The sequence below is a fragment of the Leptidea sinapis genome, chromosome 8 (genome assembly GCF_905404315.1).
Source record: "Leptidea sinapis chromosome 8, ilLepSina1.1, whole genome shotgun sequence".
Taxonomy (NCBI): Eukaryota; Metazoa; Arthropoda; class Insecta; order Lepidoptera; family Pieridae; genus Leptidea; species Leptidea sinapis.
In genome coordinates, this window is record NC_066272.1 from 10971170 (window position 1) to 10988468 (window position 17299).

General features: G+C 35.4%; 2 protein-coding genes across 5 annotated transcripts in view; one reads left to right on the forward strand and one right to left on the reverse strand.

Annotated features, from left to right (window-relative positions):
* Nucleotides 1-17299, forward strand: part of LOC126965679 (rab-like protein 6) — a 339766-nt gene that overhangs the window by 208796 nt on the left and 113671 nt on the right. The window lies entirely within an intron of this gene.
* Nucleotides 417-14147, reverse strand: LOC126965715 (arginase-2, mitochondrial). Of its 4 annotated transcripts, XM_050809466.1 has the most exons (8): nucleotides 14090-14147; nucleotides 12815-12971; nucleotides 11582-11770; nucleotides 9449-9635; nucleotides 7960-8070; nucleotides 6201-6328; nucleotides 5206-5459; nucleotides 417-557 (listed from the first exon to the last, which is right to left on the reverse strand). In XM_050809466.1, the coding sequence occupies exons 2-7, from the start codon at nucleotides 12954-12956 to the stop codon at nucleotides 5227-5229; spliced, it is 990 nt and encodes a 329-aa protein (XP_050665423.1). In that variant the 5' UTR covers nucleotides 12957-12971; nucleotides 14090-14147; the 3' UTR covers nucleotides 417-557; nucleotides 5206-5226. The 4 variants fall into 4 exon arrangements, with proteins under 4 accessions (XP_050665423.1, XP_050665421.1, XP_050665422.1 ...); XM_050809464.1 differs by lacking the exon at nucleotides 14090-14147 and having other exon boundaries at nucleotides 12815-13108; XM_050809465.1 differs by lacking the exon at nucleotides 14090-14147 and having other exon boundaries at nucleotides 5220-5459; nucleotides 12815-13107.

The following is a 17299-nucleotide window of genomic DNA, read 5'->3' on the forward strand; positions in this document are numbered from 1 at the left end:
TCGATAAGTTTATTGGGACAGAAAAGTCAACGATAGTTACGATTTTCATCTCAAGTACGAGATAGACTGAATTTTGGGAACGGCCGTTAGTGTGTTGCTCAGTAATGCAACGTAAGTATAAATATTATATTACAATTTGAATTCACTATTTAAATTGACTTATTTCACTATTTCAAATGTATATTTTTAAGTGTCTATTTCTTGTAAATGATGTGAAATAAAATAAATACTACATTGGAAAATCTTTATGTATTTTTATTTAACTCATTCACCTTAAGAAATTTATACTTTTTCCTAGGGAATGAATCATTCAAATGAGTCCCTTGGTCCAAAGTCCACGGTATTTTCACAGGTTTTGGGTCTATTGTTAAACTTATTTTGTATAGAGGAAAAGCGTTCACTTTCCCATTAAATATGTTTGAGATCAACTTCGATAAGCCTTCATTGATAATGTATTTTGAATCGATGTTTGGAATTTCCTGGAAATATTTCTCGGCGATTCTATTTGTTTCTACATCTTGTTTAGGTTCCAAAGCGTAGGTTACTGTTAATAACATCTGTGGAACAATACTTATTGTAAATATTATTGATATATTTACTCTAATTTATTAGGTTGTTAGTTAGATCTCAAAATGAGACACCATTTAACTCGAAGTCAATCCAGAATAGTAGGTAATTTCAGAGTTACCCGATCAACAGGAGAGTCTTACACTGGTTTTTTTATGAAAAAAAGGGACGATACGAGCCGGACGTTTAGCTGATGGTAATCGACACGCCCTGCCCATTACAATGCAGTGCCGCCCAGGGTTCTTGAAAGACCCAAAAATTCTGAGCGGCACTACAACTGCACTCGTTACCTTGAGACAAGATGTTAAGTCTCATATGCCCAGTAATTTCACGGCGCCCTTCAGACCGAAACAAAGTAATGCTTACACATGATTGCTTCACGACAGAAATAGGCACTATTGTGGTACCCATAATCTAGCCGGCATCCTGTGCAAAGGAGCCTCCTACTAGAGCAACGGCGACTATAATTTTTCGTTCTTAGGCTAGATACTGATCTTTTATTTATTTATTTGGAGAGGATGGCTATTTATTTGTCTAGTCCAGCTGAGTCCTAGTAACACCGCGTGCAGAACTATTGAACTATTGTGTGGGCTATTCATAGCTCGACGTTAAGCCCTGCCGCCTTTACGAACGCAGATTGCAAACAGCACCTGGTAGCAGGGTGTAGTCGCCAAGTGCTACGCTTATGCATTAGTGGGCCGCAATAGCTGAGGAGATGATGAGGCAAAATCTGCAGTTTTTTTTTCATTCCGACCACACAGAGGTGTTTGTTTAAGCGGCAGTGCTAAGTTAGCATCCTGGTTAGTATGAATAGATTTTTCCTGTTCCGTGATAGGGCTTTATTCGCGTTCTGTTGTTGAATGCCGTTATTAGTGCTTAGGAATGGTTTAAACTAGTTGAGTTGCTTCAGCAAAATAAATAAATACTGATTTTTCATTTTACTCCAAGAAAACGCCAGAGCTCAGAACATCTGATAAAGTGTTTTAAATCTACAGGACTTAGAAGCCCTCCGACATCATAATCAGTCGCCTGCCCTGACCCGAACTGACTTCCATTTTTTCCGCGATTAGGACATTTTTTGATGGACATAGGAAAATAATTTCTTCTCAAGAAGCAATGCCAAATGCTTTCAAAGTATGAGGTTTGTTATATTCAGGTCCCTAAATTTAATAATAAACTTCCTACCTAGAATACGTAAAAATATAGGAACCAGCTTCCGACCGCGACGTAGTCCGTATTAAATTCGTATTGCGCTCCTTCGGGAACTCTTACAATTTCCGGATAAAATGTACTCTGGTTCCTTTTCTGTATCCCTGACGCGTGTGCAATACTTTCATGATTAAATATTGATAGTATAGTTAAGATGTGGAAGCGTGATATTAGCAAAAACGATACAAATTAATACTTAATATATTCATAGTCTTAGAGAAACTTACGAGCAAATAAAAAATCATCTTGGATGGAATACGTCGTTCATAATTTCGTAGAAGATAAATAAACCGTGGGCACAGTGGGGGCACTTCACGCCAATTCGCAAAATTGATGACCGTGCTGATGAAATGGATTTCGAGTACAATTGAAAACGTAGTTATAAAGCGATATTTTCATTGCTGATTACGATTTGACTCTAACTCAATATTAAAGAGAACTCGAATGTATTCGCGGATCTCATTTCTATTATTTTCAAAAATATCTATCCATTATGCTTTATAATTTACGTAATTTAGAGGCTATCAGCTATATTCTAGTACCGACCGTCTTATAAAAGAATTTAGATACTTTCGTTTATAAAAAATTGCTTAAATTTCGATCTGTTCGATTAGGACAGCATCCGCCCGGTTGAATTTGTAGGCTTTTAGTGTGCTTTAGCACGCTTGTATACGTAGGTCACACTAAAAGTTTTGCGTAACATAAAAAAACAACATGTTATAACCAAAATATTATGTTTATTGCTTTTCAAAATACTCTCCTCTACATTTTAATCATTTTTTCATGCGATCGACCCATTTTTTAAAACAGGAGGACCACAGATCTGAAAGCATGTTTTCTACGTGCTCATTGAACGCTATCACTGCCTCTTCGGAATTGGTAAAAGTAAAACCTCTTATCAAATCTCTGATTTTGGGGAAAATACAGAAATCATAGGGTGCTAGGTTAGGGCTATGTGCAGGATGGGTGACGAGTTGTACTTTTTCGAAAGCTAAAAATGACTTATTTTTGTTGGCCGTGTGTGAAGAATCGTTGTCATGATGTAGGAGAACGCGGCTTTTTGGTATTCTTTCGCGAACTTTTTTAACACCCTGGGTAAACAAATGGTAGAATATCACTTTTTTTGGGTCCAAAACAATAAATTCACGTTTCGTTTCCTGTGACAATGTCATAAACAGCATTAGAATGACCGTGGTCGTACTGCATAAGCATCTGTGAGCACTATTCCACGCGAACCCGCTTCTGCTCCGCTGTCAGTTCATGAGGGATCCAACGACAACAAAGTTTCCGAATTTTTAATTCTTCGTGTAAAATTTTCTGAATTTGGCTCATACCAATCCCCAATAGTCCTCGAATTGTCTCATAGGTAATCCATGGGTTTTCTTCAATTAGCCTCTTAACAGTAGCCACATTATTTTCGTTGACGGCAGTTGAAGGCCGCCCTTCACGAAATTCGTCATGTAAACAAACCCGACCTCTCTTAAATTCAGCAAACCATCGCCTCACGGTGCTCAAGCAAGGTGCTTCTCTCCCAAAAGCATTTTGAAGACGAGCGGCACAGTTTTGCGGAGAGAGAGTTATGCTTTTAAAATCATAAAAAATTATCGTTCTAAAATCTTTTCGACTTAATTCCATTTTCGTTGTGTACGTAGAATTTTGATGTGATGAACAATTGACAAATGATTTCACGCCAAATATTTTTTTATTACTTCTTAGTAAAGTATGCAGGCTTCAAAAAATATAACATTCGAAATTCAAATAGTTCCGATTAGCTAGAAGTGTAAAACATTTAGTGTGCCCCATGTACAATAAATTCCGTTTAATTTAGTTTCAAATAAGTAACAGTTATAAACACAACATCTTAAAAAAATAACTATTTATTATATCAAAAACTTGGTGAATATTTATTAATTTAAATTTTTAACATTATGTTAAAAACTTTTACTTAAAAGCCTTATCGTTATACAATCAAAGTAAATGATGGTCATTACATACATTCACTGTATTTAAAATATAATACTCGCAATATGTTCTTTTTCTCTCAGTGTTTAATTTTGCAATTTAATAGTGCTTTGCTCTTAGATAATTTATACGTCCAGATAGTCTCTTGCTGTTAGACAACCGATAAAAACAGGCCAGGATTACTAGATTAGCGTGCATGGCAAGTTAGGTCTTACAGTCGCGATTTGTATGACACTGTGTAAAGGACGTTCTCAATATTCAGTCTATCTCTTACTTGAGATAAAAATCATAACTATCGTTGAATTTTCTGTCCCAATAAACTTATCGACGGTAACTCACCTTATCCGTGCACGCTGTCTGTCAATGGGACGACGCATAGCTTACTAGCGATATAAAGTTTGTATGGAAATTGCAATTCACGCGTCCCAATATAAGGTGATAAGAATGACTTATACTGGGACAGCTGCAGATTATTGACAGGAGAAGGTAGTAATTTATCTCTTTCTGTAGATAGTATATTGAGAACGGCCGTTAGTGTACGTGAATTGCTCAAAATAGAGGTTAGTTCTAAAGTCTATTTTTATCGATGTTTTCACAGCTGCCATAATCTATCTAGACGTATTAATGATCTAAGGATTTGCTATAGATTGCACAACATTATTCAATTAATAATAATGCTAGACTTATGAATAAAAAATTGTTGCAATTCTTATTTGTTCATTCAAATAATATTGAATTAGTACTAATTAGCAACCGGCAACGGTGTGGCGAACAAGAAACGCGGGAACCGTGCCGGTATACTTAATTCTATTTTCTTTAATTTAGTTTTAATTCACGTTTGGAGCAGCCTCGGTCTCTTAAAAACCGCCATTAAATTTATATGCAATTTTCGCTCGAAATTGTTTTTTCGCATTTAGTATTTTCACGCTTCGATTGCATTTGTCGCTCTAGGGCGCTGGACTGTGTAATGAGTAATTACTGATTTACTGTTCAAACAATGTCAATCAACTGTCAAAACCAGATATCGGGTCGCTCAACAAATTCTTCAGTATCGAGTTACTCATGGACGAGTAAAAAAAGAAAGACTCCGGACTGATATTATCAAGTGAAGCACTTTTATGCTAGTGTGTGTGCGGTGACGGATAATACCAGTAAGACAATTTTCTCTCCCTTAATTAGTCACATATGGCCACAATTACGATTAACTCCGATTTTTTAATTCGGATAGATTTTTTTTTTTTTTAATTATTGCGACGCAAACTGAACTGTCACAATCGATGGCAAATCTCATAATGTCGCCCCATCGGCTTGTAGTAGTGTTAGTGTGTGCGTGGGGCTATGTATTTACACGTTAACCGGCTTGTTTTAGTGCTTCACTAGTTTGAAGGTGCAGTCCTTCTTTTTGTATTCGTCCGTGCGAGGTTATCGTTTGGGTTAACCTAGGTATACTAGGTATACTTTTGATACCTAGGTATCCTTACAATCTTCTTAATGATGCGTTTGAACTGGTAGATCAGTAGCAGCAAGCGGTGTGGTGCCACGCCTTGAAAATCCAAGAGCAGCTTTCAAAATGCACATGCCGGCCTCAATTGTCCTTTTTCTGTCTGAGTCGTCTCCAATAGCCGGGTTTATTTCCACTAGATCGATTCCTCTCAACCGCCCAGTCGAGTGTATGATCTCCAATAACTTAATACCTTCACGTAGAGTTAAACCACCTCGTACTGTAAAATAAATTTATTTATTAGCTTTTGACCGCAACATCTCTTACATAGACTTAAAAATATTTAATTTCATTCATCTTTTTTGTTTGAGAACCGATTTCAAACGTTAAATGTTACTCTACAATACATACATCATGGAAAACAATAAAAAAAAAACAATTTACAATACTTTTTCTCAAATAATAATAATTGACATACTTTCACACAAACCATTCAGCCCCAAAAAAGGCTTGTAGCCTGTACTTATGGGTGGCAGATAAGATATTATTTTATTCATTTCAGTACCTACGGCGCCTATTTCTGTCGTGCAGTTTGAAACACAGTAATGTTTAAACAGTAATGTGTAAGCATTATTGTGTTTCGGTCTGAAGGGCGCCGTAGCTCGTGAAATTACTGGGCAAATGAGTCTTAATATATTATGTCTCAAGGTGACGAGCGCAATTGTAGTTCCACTCAGAATTTTTGGGTTTTTCAAGAATCTTGAGCGGCACTGCATTGTAATGGGCAGGGGGTATTAATTACCATCAGCTGAACTTCCTGCTCGTCGCCACCCTTATTTTCATAAAAACAACCTACTGTGGAATACTTTCGTTACATCGCCGCGCTTCTTCGTTCTTAAGAATACTTTGGTGTTGCAGGGAGTATTACAGTCTGTGATTACTTACCACAAGATGACTCGTGCAATCGTTTTTAAGATCACATGTAATAAATAACATTTAATAATATAATCTCATTTAATACCTGGAGTTCCCGTACTTGGCGCTTCTAATGCATCTAGCGAATCAATATCAAAGCTGACATGAATCGGCTTCTTCTTATCTGGATCTAGTGTGTGGAGGATATGGTTGATCGACTTTTGTATTCCATGCCTGAATATTACATAATCCATAAACATCTATTTCAATAAATGTAAAAAATGCTCAAAAGAGATGTATAAGAGCTGTGGATGGTATAGGGGCCTTCGATAGCTCTAGACCTCTATTTTTATATTTAAACATACTGTTACCGAAATGTATATACTAGAGGCTAGCTTATTTGTTAAGAAAAATTCAAATTTATTCACTCGGCTGGGCGACTGTTCTTTGTTTCCATCGCGTGATCCTGCGAGACTTTGAGTACCCCACATTAGAACCACTTTGTACCAAATAACTGTCATGCTATGTGTGTAAAAATATTTAATAAATTACCAAAAGAAATAAGAGAGGAGACAGTGTTAAATAGATTTAAATTTAAATTATTAGCACTATTAAAATATCGTTTTTACTCAATTAATGAATATTATCAAACGAAGTGGTAACTAGCACCAATACTATTTTTACCAATAATATATTATATTTTGTTGCCATTATTTTTACTACATCATCTCTTAGCATTTGCTTTATTATTGTAAATGTGTATTGTAGGGTCTTTAAGTAGGCTTTACGTTGGCCAAATTTAATGTAGCAGTAATTATTGATTGTGTTAGATTTATAATATTGTGAAGTGAAACCACAAAAATATTTGCATGTCTGTCAAGACGAAACATGTGCCTGCTCTTAAATTTGTAACAACTTTTCTTGTGAATGTTTCTGGCAAATAAAGAACTTTGACTTTGACATATTACTAGCAACGTATGAAAGTTTTGTCCGCGTTCTATTGTGAAAACTTTTTGGGGGAATAATTCGGCTCTACGTTTATTTTGGGTAAACTATAATTATTATTGCAAAACCGCAAAAGTGGAAGTTCCTTAGTGGCATGCATTTTAGGTAAATTATGGTGGTTATTAACTCCTCAAATTAGATGCACATTATTTTTTAAAAACACCTAGAATTATCAATACCAGGAACAAATTCATACTTGTTGTGTTATGCTCGTAAAGTCGAGTACGTAAGTCTTTTGTTGGGCGAAGTGTACGCTGCCACAAAAGGACTTCAGATACTGCATTTTTTTTTTCATTTAAATTTTGCACTTCAAACATTGTAACCAAAATAAACTTGAATGCTAACGGTCCCTTCTAGGCAAGGTTCTAAACGAGGGTTTTTGGAAGGTCTCATTTTTGAAATCCAAGATGGCCGCCGCGCAAAATTTTGATGACAACAATATGGATATCGTGTCCGAGGTTCTCGAGGGTGCAGAGAACCATTCTGTGATCATTTTTGAAATCCAAGATGGCTGCCATACACAATTATGTTTTCAGCAATATGAATATCGTGTCCGAGGTTCTCGAGGGTGCAGAGAACGATTTTGGTATCATTTTTGAAAACGAAGATGGCCACCGCACAAAATTATGATTACAACATTATGCGTATCGTATCCGAGGTTTTCGAGGGTGCAGAGAACAATTTTGGGATCATTTTTAAATCCAAGATGGCCGCCGCGCAAAAATATGTTTTCAGCAATATGGATATCGTGTCCGAGGTTCTCGAGGGTGCAGAGAACAATTCTGTGATCATATTTGAATTTTAGCCATGTAATTTTTGACATTGACATTAGTGTAAATAGCTGGTATGTCTGTACTTACTCCTCAATATCATCCATGGCAAATGTAGGAACGTTGTATTTTTCTATTACTAATCTCTCATAATGATCCACAGACCTGAGACCAATGTATGCAAGATTTTTTATAGAGAATCTGGAAATAATAATTATAGCGAGCAGGGTTAACCACATGGTTTAATTATAATATTCCTCCCTTGCAGTCATTTAATTTCCAAAATTTGATTATTATATGGGCATCATAAATAATATAGGTTATTCTTGTTAGTATTGACGTGGCCCTATATCTCAATGTATGCACGATCTGCGGGCCTACTATTAACTCTTATTGCGATTCAATTGACGACCTAAAATGAACTGCTACTGCTGCTATGAATTTCATACCACGACGTCTTTTGAGCTATGCAATTTAGGTTGGCGTCAAATCAAATCGGAAATTAAATCGCACTGTTTTAGTTGGTTCATTCATTCGTACCATGGTAATATTTAAAGCTAAATTGGATAGCTTGTGTGTCAGTGAGCGATTCAAAAACAGTTGCTACTTTCTAAGCGGGTAAGTGAATCGTTTTGTTAATAACTTTAAAAAATGGTCAAAACATACAGAAAAGGAAAATGGAATTAATAATTAAAGATGAGATAACAATACTTTATTGGACTTTTTTGTGAAACAAAACTGAAAATAAATACCAAAATGAAAGTACTAAAGACGAGGCTATAAGGCCCCTGGTTATAACCTGTTCGCAAGAACCAATTAAAAAAAAGTACTCTGTGCTCCTGTCAAATCAAACATGAATAGAGGTCTCGTTAGACTAAAAGTGTTCTGTGATAGAGGTTCATAACCATAGTGTTTAAATTCTCTTGGTTCATAACTTGTTTTAATCAATTTAATTTAACAAATTAATTTAATCACCAAAGCAAACCTTTAATTTGTAATTCATAGAACTTATATACAGATAACTATGATTCAATAAGTCCTAAAAAGGGCTTAGTGGTTTATAATAGACGCTATAAAGCGCAATTTTAAAATGTATTTATTAGTAGTCATTTCTACGCAAAAAACCGATGTGTCAACTGTCAAGTCACGAGCGCAATTGCGACGCCGCTCAGACTTTTGTGTTCATTCAAGAATTGTGAGAGGCACTGAATTGTAACGGACAGGGCGTCTCACTTACCATCAGATGACCGTCCTGTTTGTCTGCTCGTAAAATCTCATTAATAATAACGTTTTTACATCAAAATCTCTTTAAAGGCATAAAAGGCATTTATTTTCTCAAAATTGATTCCTTTAGAATTCTTTTTGATTTCATTTCTAATATACTAGATACGACTATGGCTTCGGAAACAAATGGCGCTCGGAGAGAGAAAAAGTGGCGCAAAAACTCTCATTGCTATTGTTAAAAAACATCAATCTAGTCTCAGGCTATTCGAGCACTTACAATTCAATGTATTTATTATATATATCGTATCATAAGTATTATGTGCTTTATGCTAAAATTAAAATTGAATAGCATTACTTCGGAACTTGCCAGTCCATTGTTGGAAGGTAGGGCCAGTAATCAGATAGTTCTTTCACAAGTAAAGCAACGGGCATGCCGTGCACGGACCCCGAGCCTGAGGTCTTGTTGGTGTTGATGTCGGCGTGAGCGTCCACCCAGATGAGGATCATGTCTTCGTTGACATTGTAATGTCCATCAACAGTTCCTGGAATTTAAATCCTTTTATTTATTAATTTAATTCCTGCCTAATAATGCCTTACCTAATTCGTTAAAACGTCTAGTTAGCTCGATAAATAACTTTCTGTTTTTGATTAATTCAGTACAATATATCTCTACAAACATATTGTCTTATTAGAAATTTGATACAGATTCACAATCCAAGTAAGATTCCACTTGATATAGTATTATTTTGATAGATTCAGAGTTTTTCTTCTTGAGTAAGTTACAAATCTTTCCTATTCTATAATTAAAACCATTTTGCCTTCCTTCCTTAATTTTTATGAATTATTATGAATAAGGGAATTTGGCAATTTGCTAAGGGGCACTTTAAGCTTTCTGCAAAAAAAAACCCGCGAAAACCTCTCATAACCGTACTTACCAGTCTAGCGAAACTCTATAAGAAAAAAGCGATTCTGTCGACTATATGAAACGTGCAGTCATTGATAGAATGACAGATGATGGCTATAATCTCGTAAAAAACGGAGATAGCCGAAATCCACTACGTTTTAAGCAACTGTTCGCTTTCAAACATAGCCGGATTATACTTCGTCCCCAATCGCCATACTGTAATTACTACTATTTCAAAAACACGGCACGTTTCTAACTAAACTAAATTTAAATTTATACTTAGGCAGTCCCACCTGTAGTATTTACATCCCCTTTTTGGTACTTACAAATGATTGAATTGGTTGAAACTTATCAATATATCACCGCTGTATTAACAGCTAATACTGGTTTGTTCTGATTGAATAACTGTCGTGACTGAGCACTTACGAGTTTCAACTTCAGTATTGCCATGTCAGCGTTTTTGCGTAGCACGTTTTTGCCGAGTTTACTTGACATGTGTAAATCACCAATTCAGATTTACCGAGCTATATAACATTTATTTCAAATACGGTGTTTTATATAATCCTGTAAATTTTAGAGCCAAATTGTATTACCAGCCGCGATGGTAAGCGTCCTGACTGGAATGACTCTGGTGGATTGGGCACGGAGAAGGCGCTGGTCCGGGATGCGACTTGCGTCGACACCCTGGCTCCTTCCCATGTCCTAGTTACGTCAGTTGATGTTGGGGCTGCTGCTTCGACTGCCGAAGACAGCAAGCGTTGCAAATATGTCGGTATCAATGAGTCTTACATCTCTGTGCCGTTTGGTGTCTCGACACTTGGCCCGTGGGGCCCAGAGGCGCGGAAAATGAACAAAGTACTATCTTCTCGCCTCAATAGGGCTACTGGCAACCCAAGCGCTGGCAGCTGTTTCGGTCACCGGATCAGCCTAGTTATCCAACGCGGAAATGCTGCCAGTATTCTTGGTACGCTTCCCCGTAGTGATAGTTTCAATTTAATGTAATCGTAGTATTGCAAATATAGTTAAAAGGTTTGTTTTGTTTGAATAAATATACTGTAAATAAATCTGTCAGGCGTTATAAATTAGGTATGCGTTACCCCGTACATGACTGGTCACTTACCAAAAAACAACTAAGTAAGTTAAAAGTTTGAAACATATCAATGGAAAAACAAAGTTCAAATGCATAGACAAAACGATACCCACTTTAAAATAGACTAGACTAAACCAGAATAGACTAGAACAATGACAGAATGGTACCCGATAGGAGATAAGATGAATAGAGGAAGGGACAAACAGCTAGGAGGGCCACTATGGACTGTAATAACAGGGAACCGGAAATAATGGCGGACCTTGGAGGAGGCCTTTGTAGAAGGACAAACAGTTAACAAAAGGAGGACACAGACTGTTTAAAAGTTACTGCATATAATTAATAATTAAGTAAATTAATTTAGAAAAAGGTATTGTATTATTATGTGTATTAGTTAGTAAGTAAATATTATGTTGTGTTAACTGTAATAAAGGCTTTATTATTATTACTTACAAAAGAAAAACAAATAAAATCTAACATCAATTTATTGAACCCACCTACTCCGATGGAATGATCTCCTCCAATAGTTACTGGTAATCTTCCATCTTGGAGTACCTTCGACACCTTTTGGGATAAGTTCCGATTACAAGCAGACACGAGCGGTAAGTACGCCATGTTGTCTACATGAGCATCTACGTGATTGGCCTGAATCTCTATGTCTCCATAGTCCTTTACGTCAACGCCATCTATTGGGGAAAAAATAATAACTGTGTCTCATCTAAGTTATTCTAACGAACAGCGGTTCTGGAATAAGTTCCAAACCTCTGTAATAAAGTTAAAGTGAAAGTCAAACAAGTTTCAATTCAAATAGGTTTATAAAAACACCATTAAATCGGTAAATATATTTCTATACAATATCATCCATTCCTAAAGCTGATTTTGTTAAGAAGATAAGGCAGTTATAATAAACAAAACAGGTACCTGTTCCATAAAATTATTATTAATAATAATAACATTTACATAAAGTAAAAGTCAAAACAATTGAAAACTAAATAACCATTAAAATGAACTTCTGGAAAAGCTATATTAAACAATAAATAGTTACGTACAATATGGGAAAAGACGTACCATATTCATAATAGTCTGCTAACTTAAAACATTGCTAATTCTCACTCTATCTTCTTCTATTGACCTAAGTCAAAATGAGTAAAAACACTCCTAAGCGGCTGTTTAAAGTTAGCGGACCATTATGAATAAGGGGGTAAATGTATTATTAATTGAATTACGAAACAGTTCTATCGCTTGTCAACTCATTGACTGCATAATATGGTTGAGGTGGTAGTAAAAACATTAACATTACATTGGTATTTCTTAAACATTATTTCAGACGTTGAGACAATGTCACAACAGACACTCCTTTATTTGTTTATATTTTACAGTGTTGATGTTCAGTTGACGCTAATATGGCCCTCATACCTCATTTGACGTTCTATTAACTGAAACGTTGGATTATTTCTGATGCCTTAGTCCGATTTAATTTTATAAAATTAACTGCAAATGCTAATTGAAAAGTGGCAATAAGTTTCTTGCCGCTTCTTCTCATGAAAGCTCAAGTAATTCTTATTTTGTATGTACAACTTCGATGTGACATTCGCGCAAAAGCGCTCGGTAATTTGGAATTTATGCCTTTCCAAGTAAAAATGAGCTTATTAAGCGAAATACAAGAATTGCATTCCTTATCAAACAAAAAAAATTCATTCCATAAAATAAATTGAATAAAGTTCACTTACCAATTTCTTTCAACTGTCTCACAAGCCCGGCTGATCTCAACGCCGCCGGGGCCACACTCACGCCATACTTTTTTTGACCTTTCTCAAACGGCACTCCAATAATGCCCACATTCTTCAAAGGCTCCCACTTTGCTTGAGACATATTTCTCACTAAAACCTTAACAAAATTCATTTTTCGTTTATTGTTTACAACCAAGACACGAGTGTTGTTTGCATGTTGTAACATTCGTCTGGTCTTATCTGAACACGTGTCAAAGGTCAGATCCACAAATTATTAAGCGCCGCCCGTATCTATTTGGTCACATGATATAATAAATAATTAACTTATGTAATTACATGTAACTCATATATCTTCTCATGTCCCGGTGTTTGTTACCAAACACTCCGAAACGGCTAAACCAACAAGTTGCGTGTATACCAGGTGGGTCTGAGAACCAGCCAACATCTATTTTTCGTACCCCTTAAGGCTCACCACACCTAAATAATTTTTTATTATTTTAATTTTATTATGATTCAGCATTAAAAAAATACACACAACTTCAAATTTTCACCCGACTACGATGAACACCCATTTTTGTATCGCGACTCAAATTGTTGCTGCTAAACCTACTCAAATCATATTGTTACTTCCAACGCGGGAACAGCAATAGGGATGGAATCTGGTCATATCAACGCTGGCGGTGTCTGTGGTGATTTTAGATTCACAGCAGAAATAGGCGCCGTTGCGGTACGCATAATCTAGCCGGCATCTTGTGCAAAGGAGGCTCCCACCACGGACTAGTAAAAAAATAAGGACTCCGTGTCACCTTACATAACAGTGTAGCACCAAAACAAGCGGATTAACGTGTAAATACATAGCCCCACGCACACACTTACAGTACTACAGGCCGATAAGCGGCCATTATGAGAATTGTCATCATCTGTGACAGATCAGTTTGCGTCTCAATAAAATATTTTAAAAATGCCGTCGTGCATTGTTAAAAAGTGTAAAAACGATACTATATAAGTATTTGTGGCCATATATGATAATTTAAGGGAGAAAAAATTGTGTAACTAGTATCCCCCGTAACCGCACACACACACTAGCGTAACGGTGCATCATTTGCTAATATCACGGCGCGGAGTCCTTCTTTTTTCACTCGCCCGTGGCTCCCACTGGTGAAATCGCCCATCTCAACGCGTGCTAGAATAAATACATCAGGTGTATCACCCGCCTACTGTTTTCGTCACTTAATCATATTTAATAATAATATATTAAGATATAACTTTTGGTACCTTGATGACCACCGCATCAGAACAGAATCACTTGGTAGGGAACTATTGTTCGATAATCACAATGTTCTAATGAATGATGGCTAAAATAGTTTTATGTTTACAAACATTTCTGCATGAATAACTTGCGGGCAAGGTAATTTCAAGTGTAAATTGTCGTTTAGTTTATGCTAATGAACTAATTAAAAGACGTTATTCATTAAGTTACTAATTTAATTATCATTATTATAATTAACAGCCAACTACATTGACTAATGGTGAGCGATCTGTTTACTAGTTTCACATTTAACGGTTTTATTTTTTCCTTTTGCGTCCTTGTGATCCAAGAGAGATATGGACCCAGAATTGTGAAAATGTTATAAGAATATTGAGAACCATGCCTTAGTAAGCCCGACCGACATGCAGTGATTCCAATTAACTCTTCACCATAAAAAACTGGCGCTCCCTCGCCAAATGAATGTTCATAATATTTTATGCCATTTGTGTCTTCTCCGCAGACACAATAATACCATTTTGGATTGATACATGGTATCGTGTCGTACTTTCGGCGTTGTAACACTACCAAACTTGAATTGTAGGTTTTACCAAATCCAAATATTAGCAGTCTTCTATTTTCCAACTCTGAAGCATAATAATTACCCATAATTGCTGGCTCGATGAAGAATAACAGAGTTGGTTTAATCACCATTATCACAGCAATATTATTATTAATCACCGTTGTATTGTGTGGATATGAAACTTCCATGGCATAATCATCGTAGGTTCTGACGAGTGCTACTTTGCGTATGTTTTTTTTATTAGTTTTCTCACCGTACACTGCAGTTCCAACTGTTACGTAAGCTGGTGCAGGATTCGCGCACTTACCAGAAGTCAAAATAGTTCGATGATCAATTATGACTCCAGAACAATTAGTGTATATCTTCTTAACATTCAATAAGGCCACTAAATACGGGTGTTCTTCAGCTAATGATTCTATCTTCCTCCAACTTTGTGATTTAGTTGACACTAATCTAACTGTAATAATTAATACCATGAAATTGAAGGACTTTTTCTTTAATCTATATGTGGGTTTCATATTGGTCGGAGTCTTGGAACCTGAATGTTAATTATAACGATGGTTTTTTCGATATTTTTATTGCTATAACACTCAAGTCAGACTCAGGAATCTTATAAATGTCCATTAATGTCAGCTTTCAAAACGATACCACAGATATAAATTTGAGAAGTTTTGGCAAGTTTTTTAGAGCAAGTAGCATATTTTTTACAATTTCTTGCTATGACGTTCTATATGCTGAAATATGGCACATGCCACAAATGACACAATAATAACCTTTGACTTCTATGTCTAAGTATACATTTCTGCATTTACTCCAGTTTTTTAAAATATTATTTGTCAATAGGCAGCAATGTAATCACAATTTCAGTTTCAGCTGCGTATTTTGAATTAAGAACCCGATTGGGACAGTGACATCAGTGGAGTAGGAGTTAGGATTTTTTTTTTAATCAAGACGAAAAAGAGGGTTGCTATAAGTTTTACGTTCGTCAGTCTGTCCCTATTTCCCGATCAAGATCTGTTCAGTCGAGGCTTATTAACGTTTTTAATCAAAAATCACACTCATATTATAAAGGGGAAAGTTTGCATGTTTATTTCTTGGCTTGTGTTTTTATTTGTTACTTCTTTACGTTCTAAAGGAATTTGGATTTAATAAGTTAAGGTCGTTACCTTAACTTATTAAATCCAAATTCCTGTTGCTGTTTGTTTTAACGTTTTAAATGAGAGAAACTAATACTCAAATATAATATTTTTATTAACATAGAATAATTAGTTAAACTGGTTATTTAAATGTTAAGTTCCTTGAATTAAAAAAAGACTTAGTTTAAAACAGATTAGACTTGGATATCTTTTTGGTATATTATGCTTACACTAACTGGACATCAAAATATATACAAATATATTTTGATGTCCGCTTAGTGTAAGCATATATGTCATACAAATGACAGTTTTTATCAAATTTCAAATATGGTTAAATCCAAACATCAGAAGTCCTTTAGTGATGAATTATAAATATGCTTATTTGGTTTGTAAATTTCTTCATTGTCATTATCACGTGTACAGGAAAGCTGAAGAATATAAGCTTTTATATATTTGCGATGTAAATAAGTATCAAATATCACTGGGTACCGATACTTCCGTGATAACGTGTAAATAGCACTAGTGTGTAATTGTTCACGTTCTTGTAAGCCATTCAAATTACACAAAATACAATATTGCTAATTATTTCTCACTAGGCTTTAAAAAAAATTAACAAAAAAACAAGTTCCAAGTCGGATAACCGACTTTTCACCGTTTTCAAAAAAAATATTTTTTGTTAATTTTATTTTTTATGTTTTAGATTTTTAGTGAATCTGAACTACACTAAGTAATAATTTGTCTAAATTTGTGTAGATCTACAAAATTTTGCAATGCAGCAATGAATGTAAGAGCATTGCAATTTTAATAGAGACATCCGCCACAGATCGCACCCTTACTGTACATCGTTTAGGAGTTCCATTGATTTCCATTATTTGACTACGACATTAATTTGACTATAACGACGTGACGGTAGGTGACTCAAATATCCGGATAGCATATTAAAGATTTGGCCTAGTATCGTTAATTTGCTCCTAAGAATTGAAGAGTTCCGTTACTTTGTCATGGATCCCATAATCGGAACCTAACCAAACTCTTACCAAACTACTTTTAAAGTATATTCTTTCCAATAAAAAAATAATTATCGAAATCAGTTGGCGCAATATTGAGTAATTCTCAAATTTGTCGCGTACATTCTTAAAGCAAATTTAAGACTTACATGGTTTCCTCATGGTTGCCATTATCAGATCTGAACCAAAGTGCAATCATGGGATCACACGAGAAGCACCAGCTTTCAAAAACAAATTATCAATTATCAAAATCCAGTCGAAAGTTCTGAGGTAACAAAAATAAAAACATACAGAATTGAGACTCACCTCCTTTTTTGAAGTCGGTTAAAAAGAGCGACTCTATTGTTTTCATTTCCGACTGTGTCCTTTCATCTGTCCCATTTTGACAAGCGGATCTTGTCTGAGAATTGTCAATAATTGTACCATATTTAATGGAAAAACATTAATTTTATTAAATCACTTACGCTTTTTGCATATCCATGTTTATGAATTAGGCTCTTTTTCTATTTTTGA